A 20,353-nucleotide genomic window follows, 5' to 3' on the forward strand; every position below is an offset into this window, starting at 1 on the left:
GTACTCTTCTGGCTCTGGTACGCAATCGGTTTCTTCACTTCAGCAGGTGGGTATTGTAGTTGTAAGAATGCTTGATAGAGATGTAGTAGGTGGTTAGTGGTTCTACAATTTTGCATTTGAGTTCCTTAAGAACTTTTGGGTGATACCATCTGGTCCTGATGACTTACTACTATTTAATTTATCAATTTGTTCCAAAATCTCCTCTCTTGACACCTCAATCTGGGACAGTTACTCAGATTTGTCAGAATGGCTCAGGTGTGGGAATCTCCTTCACAGCCTCTGCAGTGAAGCAAAGAATTCATATAGCTTCTCCAACAACCTTATCTTCCTTAAGTGCTCCTTTAGCACCTTGATCATCCAGTGGCCCCACTGATTGTTTGGTAGACTTCCTGCTTCTGGTGCACTGAAAAATTTATTTGCAGTTAGCTTTTGTGTCTTTTGCTAGTCGCTCTTCAGATTCTTTTTTGGCCTGCCTAGTTATACTTTGACACTTGACTTGCCAGAGTTTATGCTCCTTTCTGTTTTCCTCACTAGGATTTTCACTTCCAGTTTGTAAGGCGCCTTTTGGCCTCTCACTACCTTTTTTACTTTTGTGTTGAGCCACGGTGGCACTTTTTCGCTCCTCTTACTATGTTTTTTAATTTGGGATACATGTTTAATTTGAGCCTCTACTATGGTGTGGAAGAGGAGTCCAGCCCCCTAAAACAAGTGAATGCTGCTAATGTGTTTTTGGCTAGCAATCTCTTCCCAAATCTCTGGGAGTTGGAACAGGCCATTCTACCAACACCGTTGATATCCCAGATGTGATGATAAACTTCTGGTCCTAGCATCCCACTCAGTGTCCAGGCCACAAGAGGTAGGGGCTTCCTGTTTTCAGCCCTCAGCCTGGACTGGTACATCTGTATGGACCATTGAGGAGCTCTGCCTGGGAGGAAGACACAGGTTTTTCAGTCACTTGGGAAGGCCGTTGAGTAGTAAAACAGCAGTGACTTTGGTGAGCCATTCCCATTACTGTGGGTGGCCCCTGTTTCTTGTGTGTAAAAAGGAGGATCACCAGTTCTTGGGCCGGCTTCCATGGCATAAATAACAGGTCCATGCCCAGCGCACAAGATGTTGTGATCAGGGAGAAGCCTGCCTCTGTCATTCCACATGGACTGTACTGATTCAGAGGGTTGCTTTGGGGTCCTAAAGGTGTCAGTGATCATGTGTGCATGTAGTGATTTATATGTATTTTGGGCCATATTCTCAGGGGGTGTAAACTGGTGTAACCCTGTTGTAGGCAGTGGAGCTGTGCCGATCCACTCCAGCAGAGACAGTGGCACTATAATAGTTGCCCTGCTCAGTACAGCAGCCTCCGTGCTTGGGTCTCGCAGACTGTACAAACATGGCACTTGGGATTGTCATCCCCATCTGGCAGCTGAGACAAAGGGACCTAAAGTGACTTGTCCCAAGTCACACCCTGACTCTGTTCCCAACTAGGAATAAAAACCAGGTCTCCTGATCTACAATGCTGTGCATGAACCCCAGGCCCTGAGCATCTCAAAGGGAGGGAATTGTTTAATCTCTGTCGGAGTCTTCCTCGATTCTCAGAATAGCAGCTCTTGGAATACCTGAGGTGATCTCAGTCTCTTCTGCCAGAAGGAAGTCCAGCTACAATTGGGTGCAGGGTCAAGAGCAGGTGGGTCAGGAGCAGGTGCCAGAGACGACCAAAACTACACAGTCATTCCAACCTCACTTCCTTCTCTGAAATCTGAAGGAGACCTAATGCTGCTTGGAGATGGAAGGTTGATACCACAGATACATAAAGACCTTTGCTGCTTTATTGGCTCCTCTGAACAACTGAAGATAATTGTGGAGTGGGCATGAACTGAAGAAGCCAAAATTCCTTTCAAGTGTAAAACCAAAGACTGCTGCAACCCCCTCTTCTTGTCCACCTGGAGCTGTTCATGCTGCAAAATGTATTCCCAGATTTAGTGAGGCATCCCTATTCAGGTCTACATGCGCCCAAAGCCCAGATCCAGACCGATTCAGTAGCATATGATGGTACTAGTTGGATTACTAGAAGGAGCTGTCAGGATCCAGGGTGGAATCAGGCAGGAGTTGTGGTAGGAGCTTGGGAGCCAGGAACTGAAGCCCGGGGTCAGAGCCAGTATCCCTGTCACGAGTCAAGCCAAGGGTCAGGGATGGAATCAGGAATCAGGCTGAAGGTCAATACCAGGTATTGGGGTCCATGTTGCAGTTCCAGGGGTTGATCGGGACTCAAAATCCAAGTCGGAGCTAAGGTCAGTATTAAGAGTTCAGGAACAGAGAAGCAGGGCAGTTGTGGCAGCGAGCCAGGATCCACATTGTTAACTGGACGCTTCTTAGCACACTCCATGGGCTTATTTTGGATCAAGGAGCCAATCAGGGATCACCAAGACAACTGTCAGTCAGATCACTTAGGGTGGAACTTCCTGTGGCATGCCATCTCTGCAGATTGCAGGTTGCAGGGAGTGCCAGGTTACAGCTGCCACCAGCTGGCTGTGTGAGGCTGTTGGTTGCCTGGTAGCTCTTCAGACCCAGCTTCAAGTGCCACCGATCCTTACATTACTTCCCACCCTCTATGGGTGCTTCCTGCTGGGCCAGGTTTGTCTGAGTGGTCTGCATGGAAGGCCGCCATGAGGTTGGGAGCTGGGACACTGGCTCCCAGGATCACTCCTCAGGGCCATAGCCTTCCCAGTCAATTAGATGCCTGAAAAAGACACATTTCATTTTAGAATCCAGTATTTTTTGAATCACATGTTCATTATGACCCTGGACTTGCACTGGTGGGGAGGTGGTTGTGTTTGATGCACAAAGGGGTTGGGATATATGGCATTAATAGAGATATATGAAACACTGGATGTCAGCTGCCTTGGTCTGGGTGATAGGTGATGGTAAAATTAAAGCCTGTGAAGAACAGGGCCTATCAAAGCTGTCTTTGGCTGAGTGCCTTTGGTCTGTGGGGATACTCTGAGTTTTTATGATCTGTGTAAACCAGTATCAGGCACCTTCAAGGTAGTGGCACCATTCATCTAAGGCAGCCTTGATTGCTGGAAGTTCTTATTTAAAATCTAATGATTTTATTCTGCCAGAATGAGTTTCTGGGAGTAATAGGCACAGGGGAGCAATTGCTGTTGGGGGCCCATATCTTTGGGAAAAAGTTGACCCCATTGCTTCATTAGATATATCAGTCTCAAGGACAAAGGTGCATGTGTGATTGGAATGGATCAGGTTTAGAGCACTGGTGAAGGCCATCTTGAGTTGATTGAACACCTGTTGAGTCTCTGGAGACCAGGTGAAGGAGCTGTGTTTGCAGAGAAGCTCTGTCAATGGGGCTATTCAGTCTGAGAATCCAGGAATGAAGACGTGCCTATAAAAATTAGCAAACCCAGAAAGCGTGCAGCTCCTTCATGTTCTGGGGGACTGCCCAGGACTGAACAGCATTCACCTTTCCAGGATCCATTTGGAGGCCCTCAGGGGACAAGATGTAACCTAAGAACTCCATGGAGTGCTGATCAAAGGTGCACTTGGAGCTGTGCATATAGATCATGTCAGCAGAATCGATCCAGGACTGACTGGACATGTTGAATGTACTGCTCCTGGCTCTCTGACAAGACAAATATTTCATCAAGGTAGACTAAGACATAGTGATCTAGGATATCAGAAAATACCTTGTTCACAAAGTGCTGGAATGTTGCTGGAGCATTTGTAAAACCAAATGGCATTTGTAGCTGCCAAACCAGGTTCAAAAGTCTGTTTTCCACTCATCCCCTGCACATATCTGCACCAGGTTGTAGGCTCCTCGCAGACTGAGTTTGGGAAATATCTGGGCTGATCATATGCAGTCCTACAATTCCGAAATGAGTGGGAGAAGATACTGGTTTCTGATGGTTTACCTGATTGAGGGCCCAGTAATCTGCGCACAGAAAGAACTGGGGCCCCATCAGGGGAGGTGGAGGGATGGATAATCCCCTGGGCTAGGTTCTCCTGGATTTTGGATCACAGGGTGGCCATCTCCAGCTCTGACATGTCAAAGATGCAACCAAAAGGTGTCTTGGCCTCAGGTTACAGCTCAGTTGTCACAGTGCAGTGGTAGGACATCAATGTTCTTCTCAAAAACATCCGCATAGTCATGGCGCTTAGCAGGAAGAGCAGGAGTCAGCTTGGATGGTAGAACACAGCTGGGCCACACCCTGGGCCTGAGGGCACCTCTAGGGCGACCTGGATTTGGCCTGGACGAGTGTATCTTGAAGCCAAGACTTGTCTGTTGGTCCACTCAGGCAAACTGAATTCAGAGCAGAAACTGACATTCTGCTCATGCCAAAGGACATGCAGGTCATGAGTGGCCAGCCATAAGGTGCTGAGAATTACGGGGAATTGGGGCGAGCCAGTCATTCTGAATCACAGGATTTCTTCATGGTCCTGGATAACAACTTCCAGGGGCACAGTTTCCAGAGTTACTGGGCCAGGACAGGTGTGAGCCATCTATAGTCTCTATGAGGTTGGGGGCTGTTTTTTGCTGCCCCAGAATGCCCAAGGCTTGTGCCATACCGGCATCTATAAAAGTGACCATAGGCCTGGAGTCCACGAGCACCACTGTGGGGAATTTGTTTAGGGCTTCCCTGTGATGTGCACAAAAACCTGGATTTGCAAGTACGGCAAGGGCTTACTGTGTCTTGGATGTGGTTTGATAATATGTGGGCAACCAGCGAGATGTATAACCCAGGGCCCACCCATGCTGGCACACATCTCCAGGCCTGTGTTTGGTCATTCCTGTCTTTTTCTGTGTGAGAGCCTGCAAGGGACCGTTGGCGAGAGTATGGCCAGACTCTCCGCAGTAGAAATACTGGATGGTGCTCCCTTTCCTTCAGGGTCACGTGATGATGGGCTGCACCAATTTGCTTGGTTTCTGGGACCAGCTTGGAGATGGGTACTCGGGACCACCAACTAGGAAGCAACGCAGTCCCCTTCCTTTCTTCACTTTGCTCATGCAACTTGTTGTCAGTGCATATGATGAGGCCAGCTAAGTCACCTAGATGGGTGAGTATTTCCATGTGAGCTAGCTCATCTTTGGTCTTTTTGCATGATCCTCACTGGAATTGGTGGAGCTGGGCCACTTTGTTCCACTCTGTATAGGAGAGGAACCACCTACAGTGGGTGGCCAAGGAGGCGAGTGGTCCCTGCCCTTGCTGTAGTTTTTGCAGGCCGCCTCAGCCAACCAAGCATGATAGGGGTCATCAAAAACAGAAGAGAAGGCCTGGGGGAAGGTTTCCCAGTATGACAGTGTCAGGCTCTGTCGTTCTAGTAGAGGCAAAGCCCAATCCAGCGCCTCCCTTGACAGGAGAGTAGTTATGAGTCCTACTTTGGCCTGGTCTGTGGGGTAGAAGAGGGGGGTGGAGCAGATAACTTTGGTTAAGGAACCTGCTGAAGTTTTGGCAGTCTCTGTTGAAGTGCTCTGGGAGGGGGAGTGTCAGTCTGGGGTCCAGGTGAGCGGCTGCACCGCATGCTCGGAGCGCAGTGATCTCGTTCCAAGCCTGGGCAGCCTGCTCTCGCAATAGCTGGGTGATCTGCACCTGCAGAGACTGGTTCTCAGATGAGAGCTGCACAACTTGTGTTCACAATGGGGGAAGTCCTCCTGGAGGTTGTCAACCCATTCAGGAAAGTCTAGTGCCTGGTGGGACATGCCGGGTAAGTGGTGTCCCGCTGCCTCCATGTCCCCACCAGGCCGGCCTTCTCCATGGTTATGTGGGGGTCCAGGCAAACTCTGAGGATCCAGGGTGGAGGTAGGCAGGACTAGTGGCAACAGCTTGGGAGCCAGGAACTGAAGCAAGGGGTCAGAGCAAGTATCCGTGTCAAGAACGAGTTGAGGTCCAAGTCAGCAGTCAAACCAAGGGTTAGGGACAGAGTCAGGAATCGGGCTGAGGGTCAACACCAGGTATTGGGGTCCATGTTGGGGTTATGACTAGTTACATAAGTCATCCAATCTAATAACACAAAAAATCACATGCCCTATGTAGTTAACCAGAGCTTTCCCTCATGCCCTATGCTGCCCAATTGTAGGCTATGGGGTAGCAATAGGAGGCTTTATTTGGCCACAGTACAGCGTGTGAACTGTGATGGGTTCTGTGGGGTGCAGCCTGGGACCGTGGGACCACTGTGCTCCCTTAACTCTCCCCAGGCTGGGCTGTCTCTCACTATGCTTTGCTAGTGACAAGCAGCAAGCCCTTCCAGGTGTTGTGATCACTCAGCACAACAGCATGTGGAGCCCACACCCAGCTAGATTGCATGAATCAGAACCAGAACCACTCATGAATCACACAGAGAAAGGCACCAGCTCCTAGCCTTGTACCTCAGGAATATACCGTCTTGCACTGCTCAAGATGAGCAGTGCAAATTTATTAATTGGTTCACCACTTCGTCAGTGGAAAGTGGACATACACCAGCCTTTGCAGAACCTGAGCAGATTTGCCACACACTTCATACAGACTCACTGGTAAAGATAAACAGTAAATCAAATTTATTGACTACAAAAGATAGATTTTAAGTGATATTAAGTGATAGACAAAAAGTCAGAGTTAGTTACCAAAAGAAATAAAATATAAGCATGCAGTCTCTCAACCCTGTTAGACTGGGCAACAACTAGACTAAGCAGTTTTTCTCACCACACTGGATATTGCAGTTCATGGTACACAGATTTCACCCTTGAAATCTGGGCCAGTCCCCTCAGTTGGAGGCTTCAGAGTGTCCTTATTGCTTGCAGTGTAGGTGGGTGAAGTAGAAAGGTCAAGCATGGCCCCCCTGTGTTCAATTTTATACTCCCAGTCCATGTGCTTGTAGAACACAAATCCAGGCATGTCTGGGGGGCATTGCTTAATCTACAGGCAAGGTTGAGCAATTTCCCTGGTATAGCCTCATGCAGGTGAGTCACTGCATTGTAGCTCCCTTGTTGGACAATGGTTGTGGATGGGCTGTTTCACACCCTGCCCGATCGCTGGTCACTTTCCTTGCAGTTGCCTCTGGGGAACTAATATCTGGCTGATTCCCCAACTTGCAGCATGTTTTAGTGACAGTCATACAACACAATTCTCATAACATCATGTGCATTAATGATATACATCTATGGATAGAGAAATGACTTTCAGCAGATCATAACCTTTCCCCTGATGCCTTACAAGGCCTACTTTATATGTAATATCACAATTATATAAAAATAAGGAACATGGAGGATTACAGGGTGCTCCCCCAAGGTACAGAATGTCACACCTCCCCCCCCCTTAGTTTACTGCAAGAGGATTTAGTCACTGACTAACCTGAAGGCAGTTTGTGTTATAGTTCTCTTGGAATCCAGCCATCAAGACCATGAGGCAGCATGCCTCAGTTTCCCCCTCACACACAGCAAACCAGGTTTGTTATGGTTTCTCTATTGTGATAAGCTTTAAATCTGTTTACATGTATTAACTGAGAACTAACGTTACCACAAGTTTTAACATCAGTATCAAAATTCTTACCCCAAGATTTAAAATTAATACCAACATTGTTATAACAGATGGGTGTTTACAAGTATCATTATGATACCATGCCCTCTGTTCAGACAGTCTGGTTTGACGTTGGTTTGTTCATTACCTATGGTGTCCTTTGACTCTCTCCCATGTAATCAGGCACTGGTTTTTCTTTCCCTCCAGTGTTCCCTTCTGCCTGGGTTCTTATTTTAATCATGTTTCTGGGATTTTGGTACCTCAGGGTCTGGCAAGATAGATTTTTAGGGGGATCCTGCATATTGGCTGGCCCTTTGGGGAGCTGTCTCCCAACCACAGGACTGTACATATGCAAAAAATCCAGCTCCCTTTTTGGGGTTACCCTGTGTTTCCCCCTCCCAGCACCGAGTCCTTCCCTGCCCCTAGAGGGCTGTGATCCATGCTCTCTGGGCTAGGTGTGTTTACCTTTTGATCAGGTTCACCTTTTCCCAGCAGCTTTCCCACAGCTGCTTTCGATGTCTCACCAGTCAGGGGAAGGACACCCCCCTCTCTGTCAGTTGGGCCATTTGCATTCTCACAAACGACCACCTGGCAATTTCCTGGTCTCAACTCCTCTGCTGTCACAGGCGTTGGAGCTGCATCTTGATGTAAAGAGACAGTTACTTTCCAAAAACTTATCAGAAATAGCATCCCAAAAAACTGGGACCTGGATTGGGGTACCCTCCGCCACCCCTTTCTCTGTCCCTGAGAAGTCAGCTGTGTGACTGCCCCCCTCCAGAAGGTCAGTCTCAAAACCTGGGTCACAGACTGATCAGATGCTGACTCACCCATTCAGTCGTGAGCATCCTCTCTCAAGTGACCAATGAGGAGACATTCCTGTACTCCCACTATTCCTTCCCTAGTTTCCTCCTCTAGATTCCCCTCCAAGACACATTTTTCTGTGCTCTCCAAGAAGGAATCCATCCCTTGTTCATCTGCAAAACACTGCCAGCTAACAACTGGGGTAGTTTCCTTAATCACTGGCAACACTTCTCCTGCCCCTGCTCCTGAAGGCATGTTGCCTTCTGCTGGAAAGAAGCTAGTCTCAGCCTCCACCATACCTGGAAGCACCCTGCTTCCCTGTGTTACGGAGTCACAGGAATCCTCACCCACCTCAGTAGTTTCTGAGATTCCCTGCCCCTTCCCTGGGCTCTCCTCTGGGACACATTTCTCTATGCTCCCTAGAGCTGGGTTTGTCTCTGGTTCAGCTGCAAATTGCTGGACAATTCACTCCCTGGCAGGCATTACATCACCATCTCTTCCTGGTGTGGTGTTGCCTCCAGCTCCAATGCAGGAGCTGGTCTTGTTGTATGCAGGCCATAGATGGTCCCAACTGTGAATTTTTGGAGTGAAAGGAATGGTTGGGGTTGGTGGTTTCTGGTTCTCCTTCTCTAGCAGGTCCAGTTCATGTTTTCTCTCTCTCTGTTTCCTCTCACGCTCTTTCCTTCTCCTCCATGGCCAGTTTCTTTAGTGCTGAGACTGAGTCTCTGGTGTTCTCTCTCTTTTTCTGCAACCTGCAGTCTAAAAAACTCCAACTTTACAAAGATTTCACTTCTTTCAGTCATTTTCCTGCTTTTCTGTCCCTACTTCCCTTTCCCAAAATAACACACTGGTAGCCTCCTCCTGACACTCCTTAGCCACCACACTTAAAATCTTTACACCAGTGTATGAAGTGCAAATCTTGCTCAGTACAACAAGCTGTGTATTTCATCCTGCTCACAGTGGCACTGTAATGGGATCCCCAGGATGCAGCCTGGGACCGTGGGAGCACTGTGCCCCCTGAACTCTCCCCAGCCTGGGCTGTCTCTCACAATGCTTTGCTAGTGACAAGCAGCAAGCCCCTCCAGGCGCTGTTATATGATTGTAGCTCATTGGGGCAGGGACGGTCTCTGTCTTCTGGGTTTGTACAGTGTCCAGCACAATGGGGTTGGCCAGAGTGGGGGCTTTGGGCACGACCACGTCAGATAATAAATAACTAAATCCCCTGGGGTGGGAGTTTGGTCAGTGCTCAGTGCTGGCCTTTCTCTGTGCCTGGTGAAGTCAGTGGGAAAACTCCTCCCGACATCAGTGGGAGTAGAGCCAGGCCAGTGCTGAATGCATCTGAAGATCCACCCCCAGGGGGACACGATCTGTGACAAGTCAGAGCAACACTCCACCAAAGGATGGACGTGAACCAGCACCAGGGTTCTCCCACTGGGGGAGTCCTGTGCTCCATAGAGCCACAGCCTCTCCCCTTCTGCTGGCGTCCCTGGGAGACAGACCTGCCAGGTGTCAGTCGATGCCGAGCACTCCACAGGCTCAGTCCATAGAACAGTTGCTGCAGCACCGTGTCTCTCCTCGTTCTCCAGGGGGAAGTGGAAAACACTGCGCATGAAGAGACATGCTTTGATTCATCACCCAGAATGAGTTGCTCCAGCTGCCAGTTTAGTCTCTTACCTGGGGTGACCCCCCAGCGCTCTCCTGCTCCTCTGCACACAAGCTGCCTTTTTGTCTGCAGTTTGCTGTCTGTTGGGTGGCATTTGCTGCTGGGCAGAAGGCAAGCCCAGGGCATGGGCAGTGCTGAAGTGGCATGAGTTTAGATGGGAGGGAAGCAGTGCATAGGCCATGTGCTAACCCTCTGCATAGGGGTGACTTTCACTCGTCACTGAGCTCAGCTAGAGCAGTTGTCCCCTGGAGCTGTGCTTCATGTAACGAGAGCATCACCATTGTTTTGTTCCAGACTCTTCTCCCACTGAGGAATCTCACTTTCTGTGAAATGGCCCCTTGCCCCTGGGAAGCGTGGGACCATCCCAATCTGGCTATGTTTATACAAATTGAGTTTCCTCCTAAAGAAATGTATTTTGAAGTTTTGCACCCGAGTTTGGAATCCAGCAAATCCTGGAACAAGCGCTTGCTAGGCAAGCACTGCCTGTCGTACAGTGAGTTTGCTGCTATATTGGTGAGCCACACAAGTGGCAAGGGGGGCTGTAGTCCTAGCACTTGCCCCTGCACTGGTCTTGGATTCTACTTGTCCTGGGCCCTCCCCGTTAACCTGGGCTTCTTTCAACAGCAGTTCTTATATGTCTACAAACTGATCATCTGATGGCAAGTATCGCGGTCCCCAAGCTGTGTGACAGTGTCTGGCTGATGGGTCCGGATGTCGGCCAGTGGCTGAGAGAGGACACTGACCGCTGACAGAGGGGAAGGCCCTTGCTAGGGTACCGGACCCACCAAAAGCACCGCAGATGCCTGTACAGGAGAAAGGAGCCCTGGCTGCTGATGGGCCCAGTCTGTCTGCAGAATGACAAGGGGAGGCCAGTGTGTGTTCCCCATGGGAGTATGCTCAGGGATCGTCAGCTATTCCTAATGCCCAGAGACACGCAAGGCCCAATGCGTGGTAGGGACACCTTGTGGGACATCCTAACAATCCTGGATGCCCCACAAGATGGCACTCATGCTCTTGTGGAATTTCCCTGATTGCTGGAGGAACAGGTCCCTGGCATCCCAGGGTGAAGCTCTGTGGTCCAGCCACATGGCAAAGCCTTGGGTGGATTATGTCGTACTGGGCCATCGCATTTCATGTTGAGTCTTATTGTGTGGATTAGAAGGCTGATCCCTATATGAATCATAGTATGCGTGTTAAGAAGAGCTGCCCCACTGAGCAGGGCCTGGGTGTGTCTTTGGTAAAGGCCAGAGTGGGGGGGGGTGACCTGGGTCTCTGGCTAAATGCTGACTGACCCTGAGATAAATGGATGCAAAGCTAGAGACTAGGAGAGTATCTGCCATGAAGCAGCCAGGCTGCACTTGCCAGCTGGACCATTCCCGAGCATGGTGGTCCGAGAACACGTTAGCATCCTCTCTGGGTAGCTGGCTATGACCACGGAGCCTATGTGCCTGGACCCTCTAGACTGGGGAATGTAACATCCCCATACATCCAAATGGGGTCAAGCAGTGGCCCCAGAGCCTGTCTGGCAAGCCCCTCAGCAGCAGGAGTGGAACAGGACTCTGTCACCTGCAGCACCGGCAGCCAGTGGCATGGGAGTAGCTCACCTGGGGACAGAGCTTTCTCAGAGGCTAGGTCGGGACTGTGGAACTCCCTTCCACCAGGACAAAGAACCTCCACAAACCTCGCCCCGTCCTGCTCCAAGTTGAGGTGCACTGCTTCAGCCTGCCTTCCCCAGTTGAAACCCAGCACTGCACAGCAGCAGGAGGGGGCCCGGGGCCAGTCAGGTCATGAATGCCTCTCTGGAAGATACCAAAGTGATGGGCACAGTGTCAAGCCCTCTTGTGGGCGCGGTTTGCTGGGGCTTGACTTCTCAGAAAGAAGCCCCAGGGCTCACAGACCCAGTGTGCATATCCTCAGGTTACCCCAGGTGGGAGGAGAGGGAAGAGGCACTGGGGCCCTACCAATGGGCTCCCCCGTCTCCAAGACCTGGCTCTTTGGCCGGGCTTTGAGTGGCAAAGGGGAGCTGCTCGGGTGTTAAGTGATGGCCCCATCTGGGGGGAATTAGGAACTTTGGCTTGTTCCGTTACTCCCCTCCCCCGACTCTGGGCTCTGTGGTAAATCCACCCCCCTCTGCATTTTGATTTTCTCTGATCTGCCAATTCTCCAGCAAGATCCTACTGTGGGCCTGTCCCTTGTGATGGGAAGTCACCTGTTCACTCTATGACTGTTGTGAGGGGCAGGGGCTCTGTAGGGAGCAGTCCCTGCTCACTTCCCCTTCAAGCCGGCTGGCCCTGCGCGCTCCCCAGAAGGAGACAGGCCCGGCAGTGTGTGACCATGGGCAACACAAACACCAGAGCAACTCTGAGGAGCCTTTGCAGCCACGGCCTGAGTCTGCCTTGTCCGCTGTCTGTGGGGTCGTGTTCCCCAGTGCAGGTTGGGTGTGACACGCTGACCTGTCAGCGTGGTGCTGCTCTGCCCCCCATTTGCACCGGTGGAAACACGGACATAGGGCACAGGAGCCTCAGGGCCGATCCTGCTCCTCTGGTGCTGGTACCACTGGTGTACAGTCTCGGAGAGACTGGAAGGTGCGGCTTATGGGGCACAGTCTCCCGCGGTTCCACTGCCCTCGTGCCATTGCTCTGAATGCCTCCTGCCTGGTTGGCCTGGCCTCTCCAGGACACTGAGGGCCATGCTAACTACTCTTGTGTTTCTTCCTCTTTTGCCTCCTAGCAAACTGACGCGGGAAAGCGGGACAGATTTCCCCATCCCAGCTATCCCAGCAGTGCCGGACTCTGAGACAGAGAAACTCATTCGGGAGAAGGACGAAGAGGTGTGTGTCGGGGCTGGGGACTCTGTCTCCTGCCAGGGGCTGCACTGGAGCCACCCCCGCACGTGGGAGGCCTGGTTAGAACTGAGAGCTGCACTCTCTCCTGCTCCCTGCATGCATTTGTGCTGGGCTGTGGCCCCCTCGCTCTCCATGGCAGCACAGGCAGCCTGCAGCAGGGCCTGACACACTCCTCGCTTTGCGTATTTCCACTCCCCTCCCACTGGAGGAGCTAACAGAGTCCAGCTGCAACTACAGTGCAAAGCTGTCCACTGCCCTTTGGCCTCCTGCAGCCATTACCGCCTCCCTGGGTCTCCCTCCTGCAGAACTGGGCTTTGGGTTCTCCCCCACCCCCCCAAGGAAATAGCTACCTCCTTTGAAGGTCGAGTTTGCTCTGTCTATGGTGCTAACCGGCTTGTTTCCCTGTTCTCGCTGGCCCTGGCACACCCCGAGGTTGGCCTCCTCTGCACATTCCAGGGACCTGCTCCCCTCTTCCAGCTCAGGACTGAAGAGCTAGAGCTAAAGCCAGAGCTGGCCTGGACCCCTTCCGCTTCACCAGTTCCTCCTTCCTCACTGCATTGCCACTGGAGTTCCCAGGAGAAACCCCTTTCGCTGTATTCCCAAGGCTTTGCCTAACTATGCTGCTCCTCGCCCCAACACTCTTCACCATCATTCACCCTTAGTGCAGGTGGAACGTTCAGACGGGGCAGCATTGAACAGCCCCTGCACTCACTGTGCACAGGTATAAAAGAGCTGCCCGAGTGTGAGGTGGGGGAGAATCAGGCCCTACAGTGATAGAGGACGAGTCTTCTGTGCTGTCACTCCCACTGGCTGGCACAAGGGAGCACAGCGGTTGTGTCCCAGTCTCCGAAGCAGAGTTCTGAGTGCCCAGGCAATGGGTGGTGGGGAGCTGGCCCTCACATGCTTTTTTATTCCATTTCAGTTGCGGCGGATGCAGGAGATGCTGCAGAAGATCCAGAGACAGATGAAGGACTCCCACTAGCCACCACATTCCCCTCCAGCTCCCGCCCCACTTAGACCAGAAGTGTTTACATCAAACCCCAGCCATCAAAGCCAGCTATGCTACTCAATACCAACAACGCACCTAACACCTTCAGCTGATGCAATATGCCTTATGGTGGACCCTCACTGCGCTTTCCTCAGCGACCTACAGGAAATAAAGGCTGACCCGCACCAGAGCTTCTACAGCCACCCTCCCCATGCCTACCCTGGCTTGGACTCAGCTGGCTTCCTTGGCAAGGCTCCTGCAAACCCAGCCTTGCCCAGCTGCGGCTGCAGGCAGTGCTTCCCTGTGGTCTGACTGAGTCAGGCCCAGCCACTGGGCTGCTTCCCTCATGTTGAATGTGTGCAGAGCTGCATGTCTGTCTGCAGAGTCCCTCCTCCCCCCTCTCTCCCCCCCCCCAGTGCTGAGTTTCACATATTTTCCCCTCAAGGCTCCTGCACAGTTGGGCCCCAGAGCAGGCCTCGTGCTGCAGGTGCAGGTCTGGGACGTGGCTGATTGGTGCAGCGCAGTGGCCATGGCCGTGTGCCCAGACTGCTCCCCAGCAGTGTGAGGAGCCAGTGAAGTCAGCATTTTGCAGTGATTCCAGAGCAAAACCCTCAGTCCCCAAGGCAGCCTGTGACCTGGCAGCTCATGCTGCAGGGAGCTCTGCTCTGCTCCCACCAAAGCATGAGCTGCTCCCCCAGTGCCCTGCCCAGGCAGAGCGGATGTATGGGATGTCGACACAGCAAGTGAAGGGGGGATTGTAGCAGACATTGCATGCCCCTGTTAGCGTCAGTCTAGCTAGCGTGGGTAACGACAGCAGCACAGGCTTCAACATGGGCTAGCCTCCCAAGTAAAACTCTCCAGGATGCTGGGTCCATACTCCAGTTAGCTTCACTACTTGCAGCCCGCCCTCGCTATATTAAAACTAGTGCGGGTCTGTGTCCCCAAGCCACAGTCACACACCACTTGCTGGGCACCTGTAGCCTCTGTGAGCCCCCTCCCTCCCAGCCACCAGCTGAGAGCCACCCTCAGGGACCTACCCAGGTCTTGGGACTGGTGGACCACATTCTATTCTCTCCTACATGTGCTACACTGGTGAGGCCAGTGGGCTCCATACGTGGCACTCAGAGAAGAGTGTGGCCTAATGGCACCGGTGGGAGAGGAGCAGAGACGATAGAAACAGTCCTAGTGCCACAGAACCCATGTCCCATGGTGGTAAATATGCTCAGGAATATGCTTCTTCGAGGGATTGGATATCAGGATCCTCCAGTGCCCCCGTCTGCTCTGCTAATCCTGATGTGGCCAGGCAGCATCTCCCACACCAGGCACTCCCCCAGCAGGGCAGTGAGAGACGGACAGGAACACCTGGCCTAGCAATGGGAGCGGTGCTGTGTGTGAAAGCACAGGGCTGGTGCTGCAGTGCTCACACATGCACACACACACTGCAGGGCCCTAGCCTGGCACAGGTGCCTACGCACTCATACAGCAGGCACCAGGTCTCCTCCAGGCACGTTCACACAGACACTGCAGGGCCCCTCCTCTCTCCTGTGAGCTGGGTGATCGGGGCATGAAGGCAGCATTTCATTGTGAGTTGTACATGGCAGTGCACAAGGAGATCCCTGACGCTAGGCCCTCCCAGAAATCCCCTGGCCAGGAAAGTTGCCATTCTGTGCCCTGTTTCAGCCAGTGTCCTTGCCTCGTTGGGAGAGTCTCAATGAACCTCCATTGGCCATGCTGGAGACTAAGGCCCCATTTCCAGTCTCCCATCCCGCAGTGTGCTGCACACCAGTCCAGGGACACAGCAGCTGACAGCTCCGTGTAACCCCCCTTGCTGATCACGGACTCCACCTTGCAAGGAGCGTGACTGTAGCAAATTGGTGGATGAGGTCAAAGACTCACAATGTCCAGAGTGGATTTCCCAACATCACTGCAAAGAACAGGAACCAAGACCTGGGTGAGCTCACCCTCCCAGCCAGCTCTGGCAACAAGGTGGGGCCTGGAGACTAGCCAAACCATTTCAAGGACAGAAGCAGCTTTCTTCTATCTACACCCAGACCTCCACTCCCAGTGTCTTCTGCATTGTCTCGCAAAGTCTCCTACTAAATATCACTCACAAACACAATGGAAAACCTCTTTGTTTGCCTCAATCCAGATTAAAGACTTGCTCAATGGTCCTCATGGAGCTTCTTCCCTCTACAACTGACTTCTCTGGTTGTGCCCGGAGAGCATTCCTCATTCAGACAGTTGGTATTTCTATCCTTCTGGGACACCATAGATGGAGAAACCAATTTGAATAAAATAGACTTACTTGAACCTTTGCCCAAAACTTGAACAAAACCTTTCCAGGGCTTCCCACGCTTGCTAGGCTGCCTGCATTCTGCCCCAAAACAGAGGTGTTGAAGAATGGAGAGGAGCATTGTCCTGACAGCATCTCCAGCCCAGCAAAGCAAAGAAGACCAGAAATCTCCTGAAGAAGCTGGTTCTTGTGAGTCATCCAGCCCAACTTTGCAGACTCACTAGGTTCAAGATAGTTTGGATAAATTCTGAGAAGCTTCCACCCTTTGGGGTGTGTCACTTTGGGGCACAGTCCAGTTCCTTGAGGTGTTCCCATCACTTTCTCTGAATCCTGCCTCTGTCAGATGGTGACCAATACCATGTGGAGAAAGGATGGGTGATTCTTGTGGGTGTCCCAGTGTCACGTCAATCTCCATGCACAGGCCCTGCACCAGCTGCTGTCTCTGGTTCAGCATCTCTTTAGCAAAGAGTTCGGGGTCCTCCCTTGGGAGGAGCCTACTTAGAATCATAGAATCATAGAAGATTAGGGTTGGAAGAGACCTCAGGAGGTCATCTAGTCCAATCCCCTGCTCAGAGTAGGACCAACCCCACTAAATCATCCCAGCCAGGGCTTTGTCAAGCCAGGCCTTAAAAACCTCTAAGGAGGGAGGTTCCACCACCTCCCTAGGTAACCCATTCCAGTGCTTCACCATCCTCCTAGTGAAATTGTTTTTCCCAATATCCAGCCTAGACCTCCCCCTCTGCAACTTGAGACCATTGCTCCTTGTTCTGTCATCTGCCACCACTGAGAACAGCCAAGCTCCATCCTCTTTGGAACCCCCTTCAGGTGAAGGCTGCTATCAAATCCCCCCTCACTCTTCTCTTCTGCAGACTAAACAAACTCAGTTCCCTCAGCCTCCCCTCATAAGTCATGTGCCCCAGCCCCCTAATCATTTTCGTTGCCCTCCGCTGGACTGTCTCCAATTTGTCCACATCCCTTCTGTAGTGGGGGGCCCAAAACTGGATGCAATCCTCCAGATGTGGCCTCACCAGTGTCAAGTAGAGGGGAATTCTTCAGCTTCTTGTGTCTGGTGCTCAGGTACTAGGACAATCGGCTCTTTTGAAATGCCAGTGTATTAATTAGCTCTTACCCCATAGGGGTACCCCATTTCGTTGTCTGAAATTTAAAGCTCCATCAAAAATGTCCATTGAAACAAATGTTTAGCGACCAATGGGGAAGGCTTTCCTGAACTTGTTCTCAAGTGTTGTGTGATTTCTGAGCAGCTTGGCTCAGACCGGCGATCCCTTCCCACTAGCCATTTTCAGCAACAAAGTTCCACCCGAGTGAGCATAAGTCCTAAGCAGCATCCTGCAATAGCAATTCCCACACTGCCCACAGTGTCGTTACCCCAGTGAGAGTGCCCAGCTGGAGGCAGTCCTGGGTTTGAACAATCAGACTCCAGGTGGCAAGAGTCCCTTTCTGGTTTTGTAACCACTGAGGTCATCGCATCTGCCACAGCACAGCTGACCTCACTTAGCTCCTCCCTCTCAGCAGAGGAGCCGAGGAACATAGAAAATGCAGATGCACCAACCAGAGGCTGTGCAGTGCAAGCCCATTCCTTCCCCATACAGACCAGCTGAGAGCTCTGAATAACATTCTGCAGAGTCCGGCTGCTCTAGAAGTCACCTCCATGCTATGTCTCCTACAAGGGACATTTGCATGAAAGCAGGATCATTGGTGTTTATTCCCCAGAAGTTGTCAGAACCCTCTGTGACATCTTGATAATCTCCATAGCAACCACTGTGATGTCACACACAGAAGAATCTGGGGAACAAAAAGCAGCCCATGGATGCCTAAGCACCAGTGGTCCTGTTTGTATGTAAAGATCCTAATAAATGAGGGCAACAACCTTGTCTCCAAAGTGACGGCTGCACGTCTGCTTCTTAGTAGGTTGCCAGACCAAGCTGAGGTTCTCTGAAGGCATCATTCATGGGAAGTCAGGGCAGTTTCCTAGGCCTAACTGGGCTTCATTTCCCTTAGTGCCACTATTAGGAAAGTAGCTGAGTTCAGCTGGGAAGTTGGAGTAGGTGGCCTGCTTTCCACAAACAGCCATGTCCTTGCTCCCGGTCTTGGTGCCACTGAAGCTTGCAGCCCGCGTGCTAGGCTTCCTGCCACTGGTGTGTGTATTTGTGCAGATAAGCTCACCGCCCACCCAGATCCCATTCCTCCCATGATGGGTGGTCAGAATCCGAGCTCAGGTCTGAGTGCTGGGCTTCCTCCATCTCTTCTGCCTTTTGCACAGTTTGCTTTTCACTCAGTGATGTGTATTTGTCTCCAAATTCTGGCTGCTTTTGCACATTCTGGTTCAACATCATTTTCCACTCCCCCATTGCAGGCTACATGCAAAGCTGTGGGTACTTGCCAGTCAGCCTCCTGGCCACAGCACTTCTGAGATGTGACTGACGCAGTGTCTCTCCAGGAGTGCTGGACAGAGTTGCAATAGGAGGAAAGGAAGCTGTCTCCCTGCTGCCCTTCAGTGTAGTCAGTATGGGTCAAAGCAATTTTTTCTAGGACATGTCCTGTGCTGGGCGGTGGGGAAAGGTCTGTAGGTCATTCCACACTCTGAGGGGACACATCTGGCTAGTCTGCTAGAAGCAGGGCATTGTGGAAAAACTGTACCACGTCATGAGTGATTTGCATTCCTGAAAAGAAAAGGAGTGCTTGTGGCACCTTAGAGACTAACAAATTTATTTGAGCATAAGCTTTCGTGAGCTACAGCTCACTTCATCGGAGCTGTAGCTCATGAAAGCTTATGCTCAAATAAATTTAGGTTTCAGAGTAGCAGCCGTGTTAGTCTGTATTCGCAAAAAGAAAAGGAGTACTTGTGGCACCTTAGAGACTAACAAATTTATTAGAGCATAAGCTTTCGTGAGCTACAGCTCACTTCATCGGATGCATTTGGTGGAAAAAACAGAGGAGAGATTTATATACACACACACAGAGAACATGAAACAATGGGTTTATCATACACACTGTAAGGAGAGTGATCACTTAAGATAAGCCATCACCAGCAGCAGGGGGGGGAAAGGAGGAAAACCTTTCATGGTGACAAGCAGGTAGGCTAATTCCAGCAGTTAACAAGAATATCAGAGGAACAGTGGGGGGTGGGGTGGGGGGGAGAAATACCATGGGGAAATAGTTTTACTTTGTGTAATGACTCATCCATTCCCAGTCTCTATTCAAGCCTAAGTTAATTGTATCCAGTATGCAAATTAATTCCAATTCAGCAGTCTCTCGTTGGGGTCTGTTTTTGAAGCTTTTTTGTTGAAGTATAGCCACTCTTAGGTCTGTGATCGAGTGACCAGAGAGATTGAAGTGTTCTCCAACTGGTTTTTGAATGTTATAATTCTTGACGTCTGATTTGTGTCCATTCATTCTTTTACGTAGAGACTGTCCAGTTTGGCCAATGTACATGGCAGAGGGGCATTGCTGGCACATGATGGCATATATCACATTGGTAGATGCGCAGGTGAACGAGCCTCTGATAGTGTGGCTGATGTGATTAGGCCCTATGATGGTATCCCCTGAATAGATATGTGGACAGAGTTGGCAACGGGCTTTGTTGCAAGGATAGGTTCCTGGGTTAGTGGTTCTGTTGTGTGGTGTGTGGTTGCTGGTGAGTATTTGCTTCAGATTGGGGGGCTGTCTGTAAGCAAGGACTGGTCTATCTCCCAAGATCTGAGAGAGTGATGGCTCGTCCTTCAGGATAGGTTGTAGATCCTTGATGATGCGTTGGAGAGGTTTTAGTTGGGGGCTGAAGGTGATGGCTAGTGGCGTTCTGTTGTTTTCTTTGTTGGGCCTGTCCTGTAGTAGGTGACTTCTGGGTACTCTTCTGGCTCTGTCAATCTGTTTCTTCACTTCAGCAGGTGGGTATTGTAGTTGTAGGAATGCATGATAGAGATCTTGTAGGTGTTTGTCTCTGTCTGAGGGGTTGGAGCAAATGCGGTTATATCGTAGCGCTTGGCTGTAGACAATGGATCGAGTGGTATGATCTGGATGAAAGCTAGAGGCATGTAGGTAGGAATAGCGGTCAGTAGGTTTCCGATATAGGGTGGTGTTTATGTGACCATCGCTTATTAGCACCGTAGTGTCCAGGAAGTGGATCTCTTGTGTGGACTGGTCCAGGCTGAGGTTGATGGTGGGATGGAAATTGTTGAAATCATGGTGGAATTCCTCAAGAGCTTCTTTTCCATGGGTCCAGATGATGAAGATGTCATCAATGTAGCGC

General features: G+C 51.0%; 1 protein-coding gene across 1 annotated transcript in view; it reads left to right on the top strand.

Annotated features, from left to right (window-relative positions):
• Positions 1-18,769, top strand: part of SEPTIN4 (septin 4) — an 82,955-nt gene extending 64,186 nt beyond the window's left edge. The window contains exons 11-12 of the mRNA XM_038375655.2: positions 12,691-12,790; positions 13,728-18,769. Of these exons, the coding sequence (XP_038231583.1) occupies positions 12,691-12,790; positions 13,728-13,787 (160 nt within the window). The 3' untranslated portion in view covers positions 13,788-18,769. The remainder of the gene's footprint in view (positions 1-12,690; positions 12,791-13,727) is intronic.
• Positions 18,770-20,353: the final 1,584 nt, after the last annotated feature.

The sequence above is a fragment of the Dermochelys coriacea genome, chromosome 17 (genome assembly GCF_009764565.3).
Source record: "Dermochelys coriacea isolate rDerCor1 chromosome 17, rDerCor1.pri.v4, whole genome shotgun sequence".
Lineage (NCBI taxonomy): Eukaryota > Metazoa > Chordata > Testudines > Dermochelyidae > Dermochelys > Dermochelys coriacea.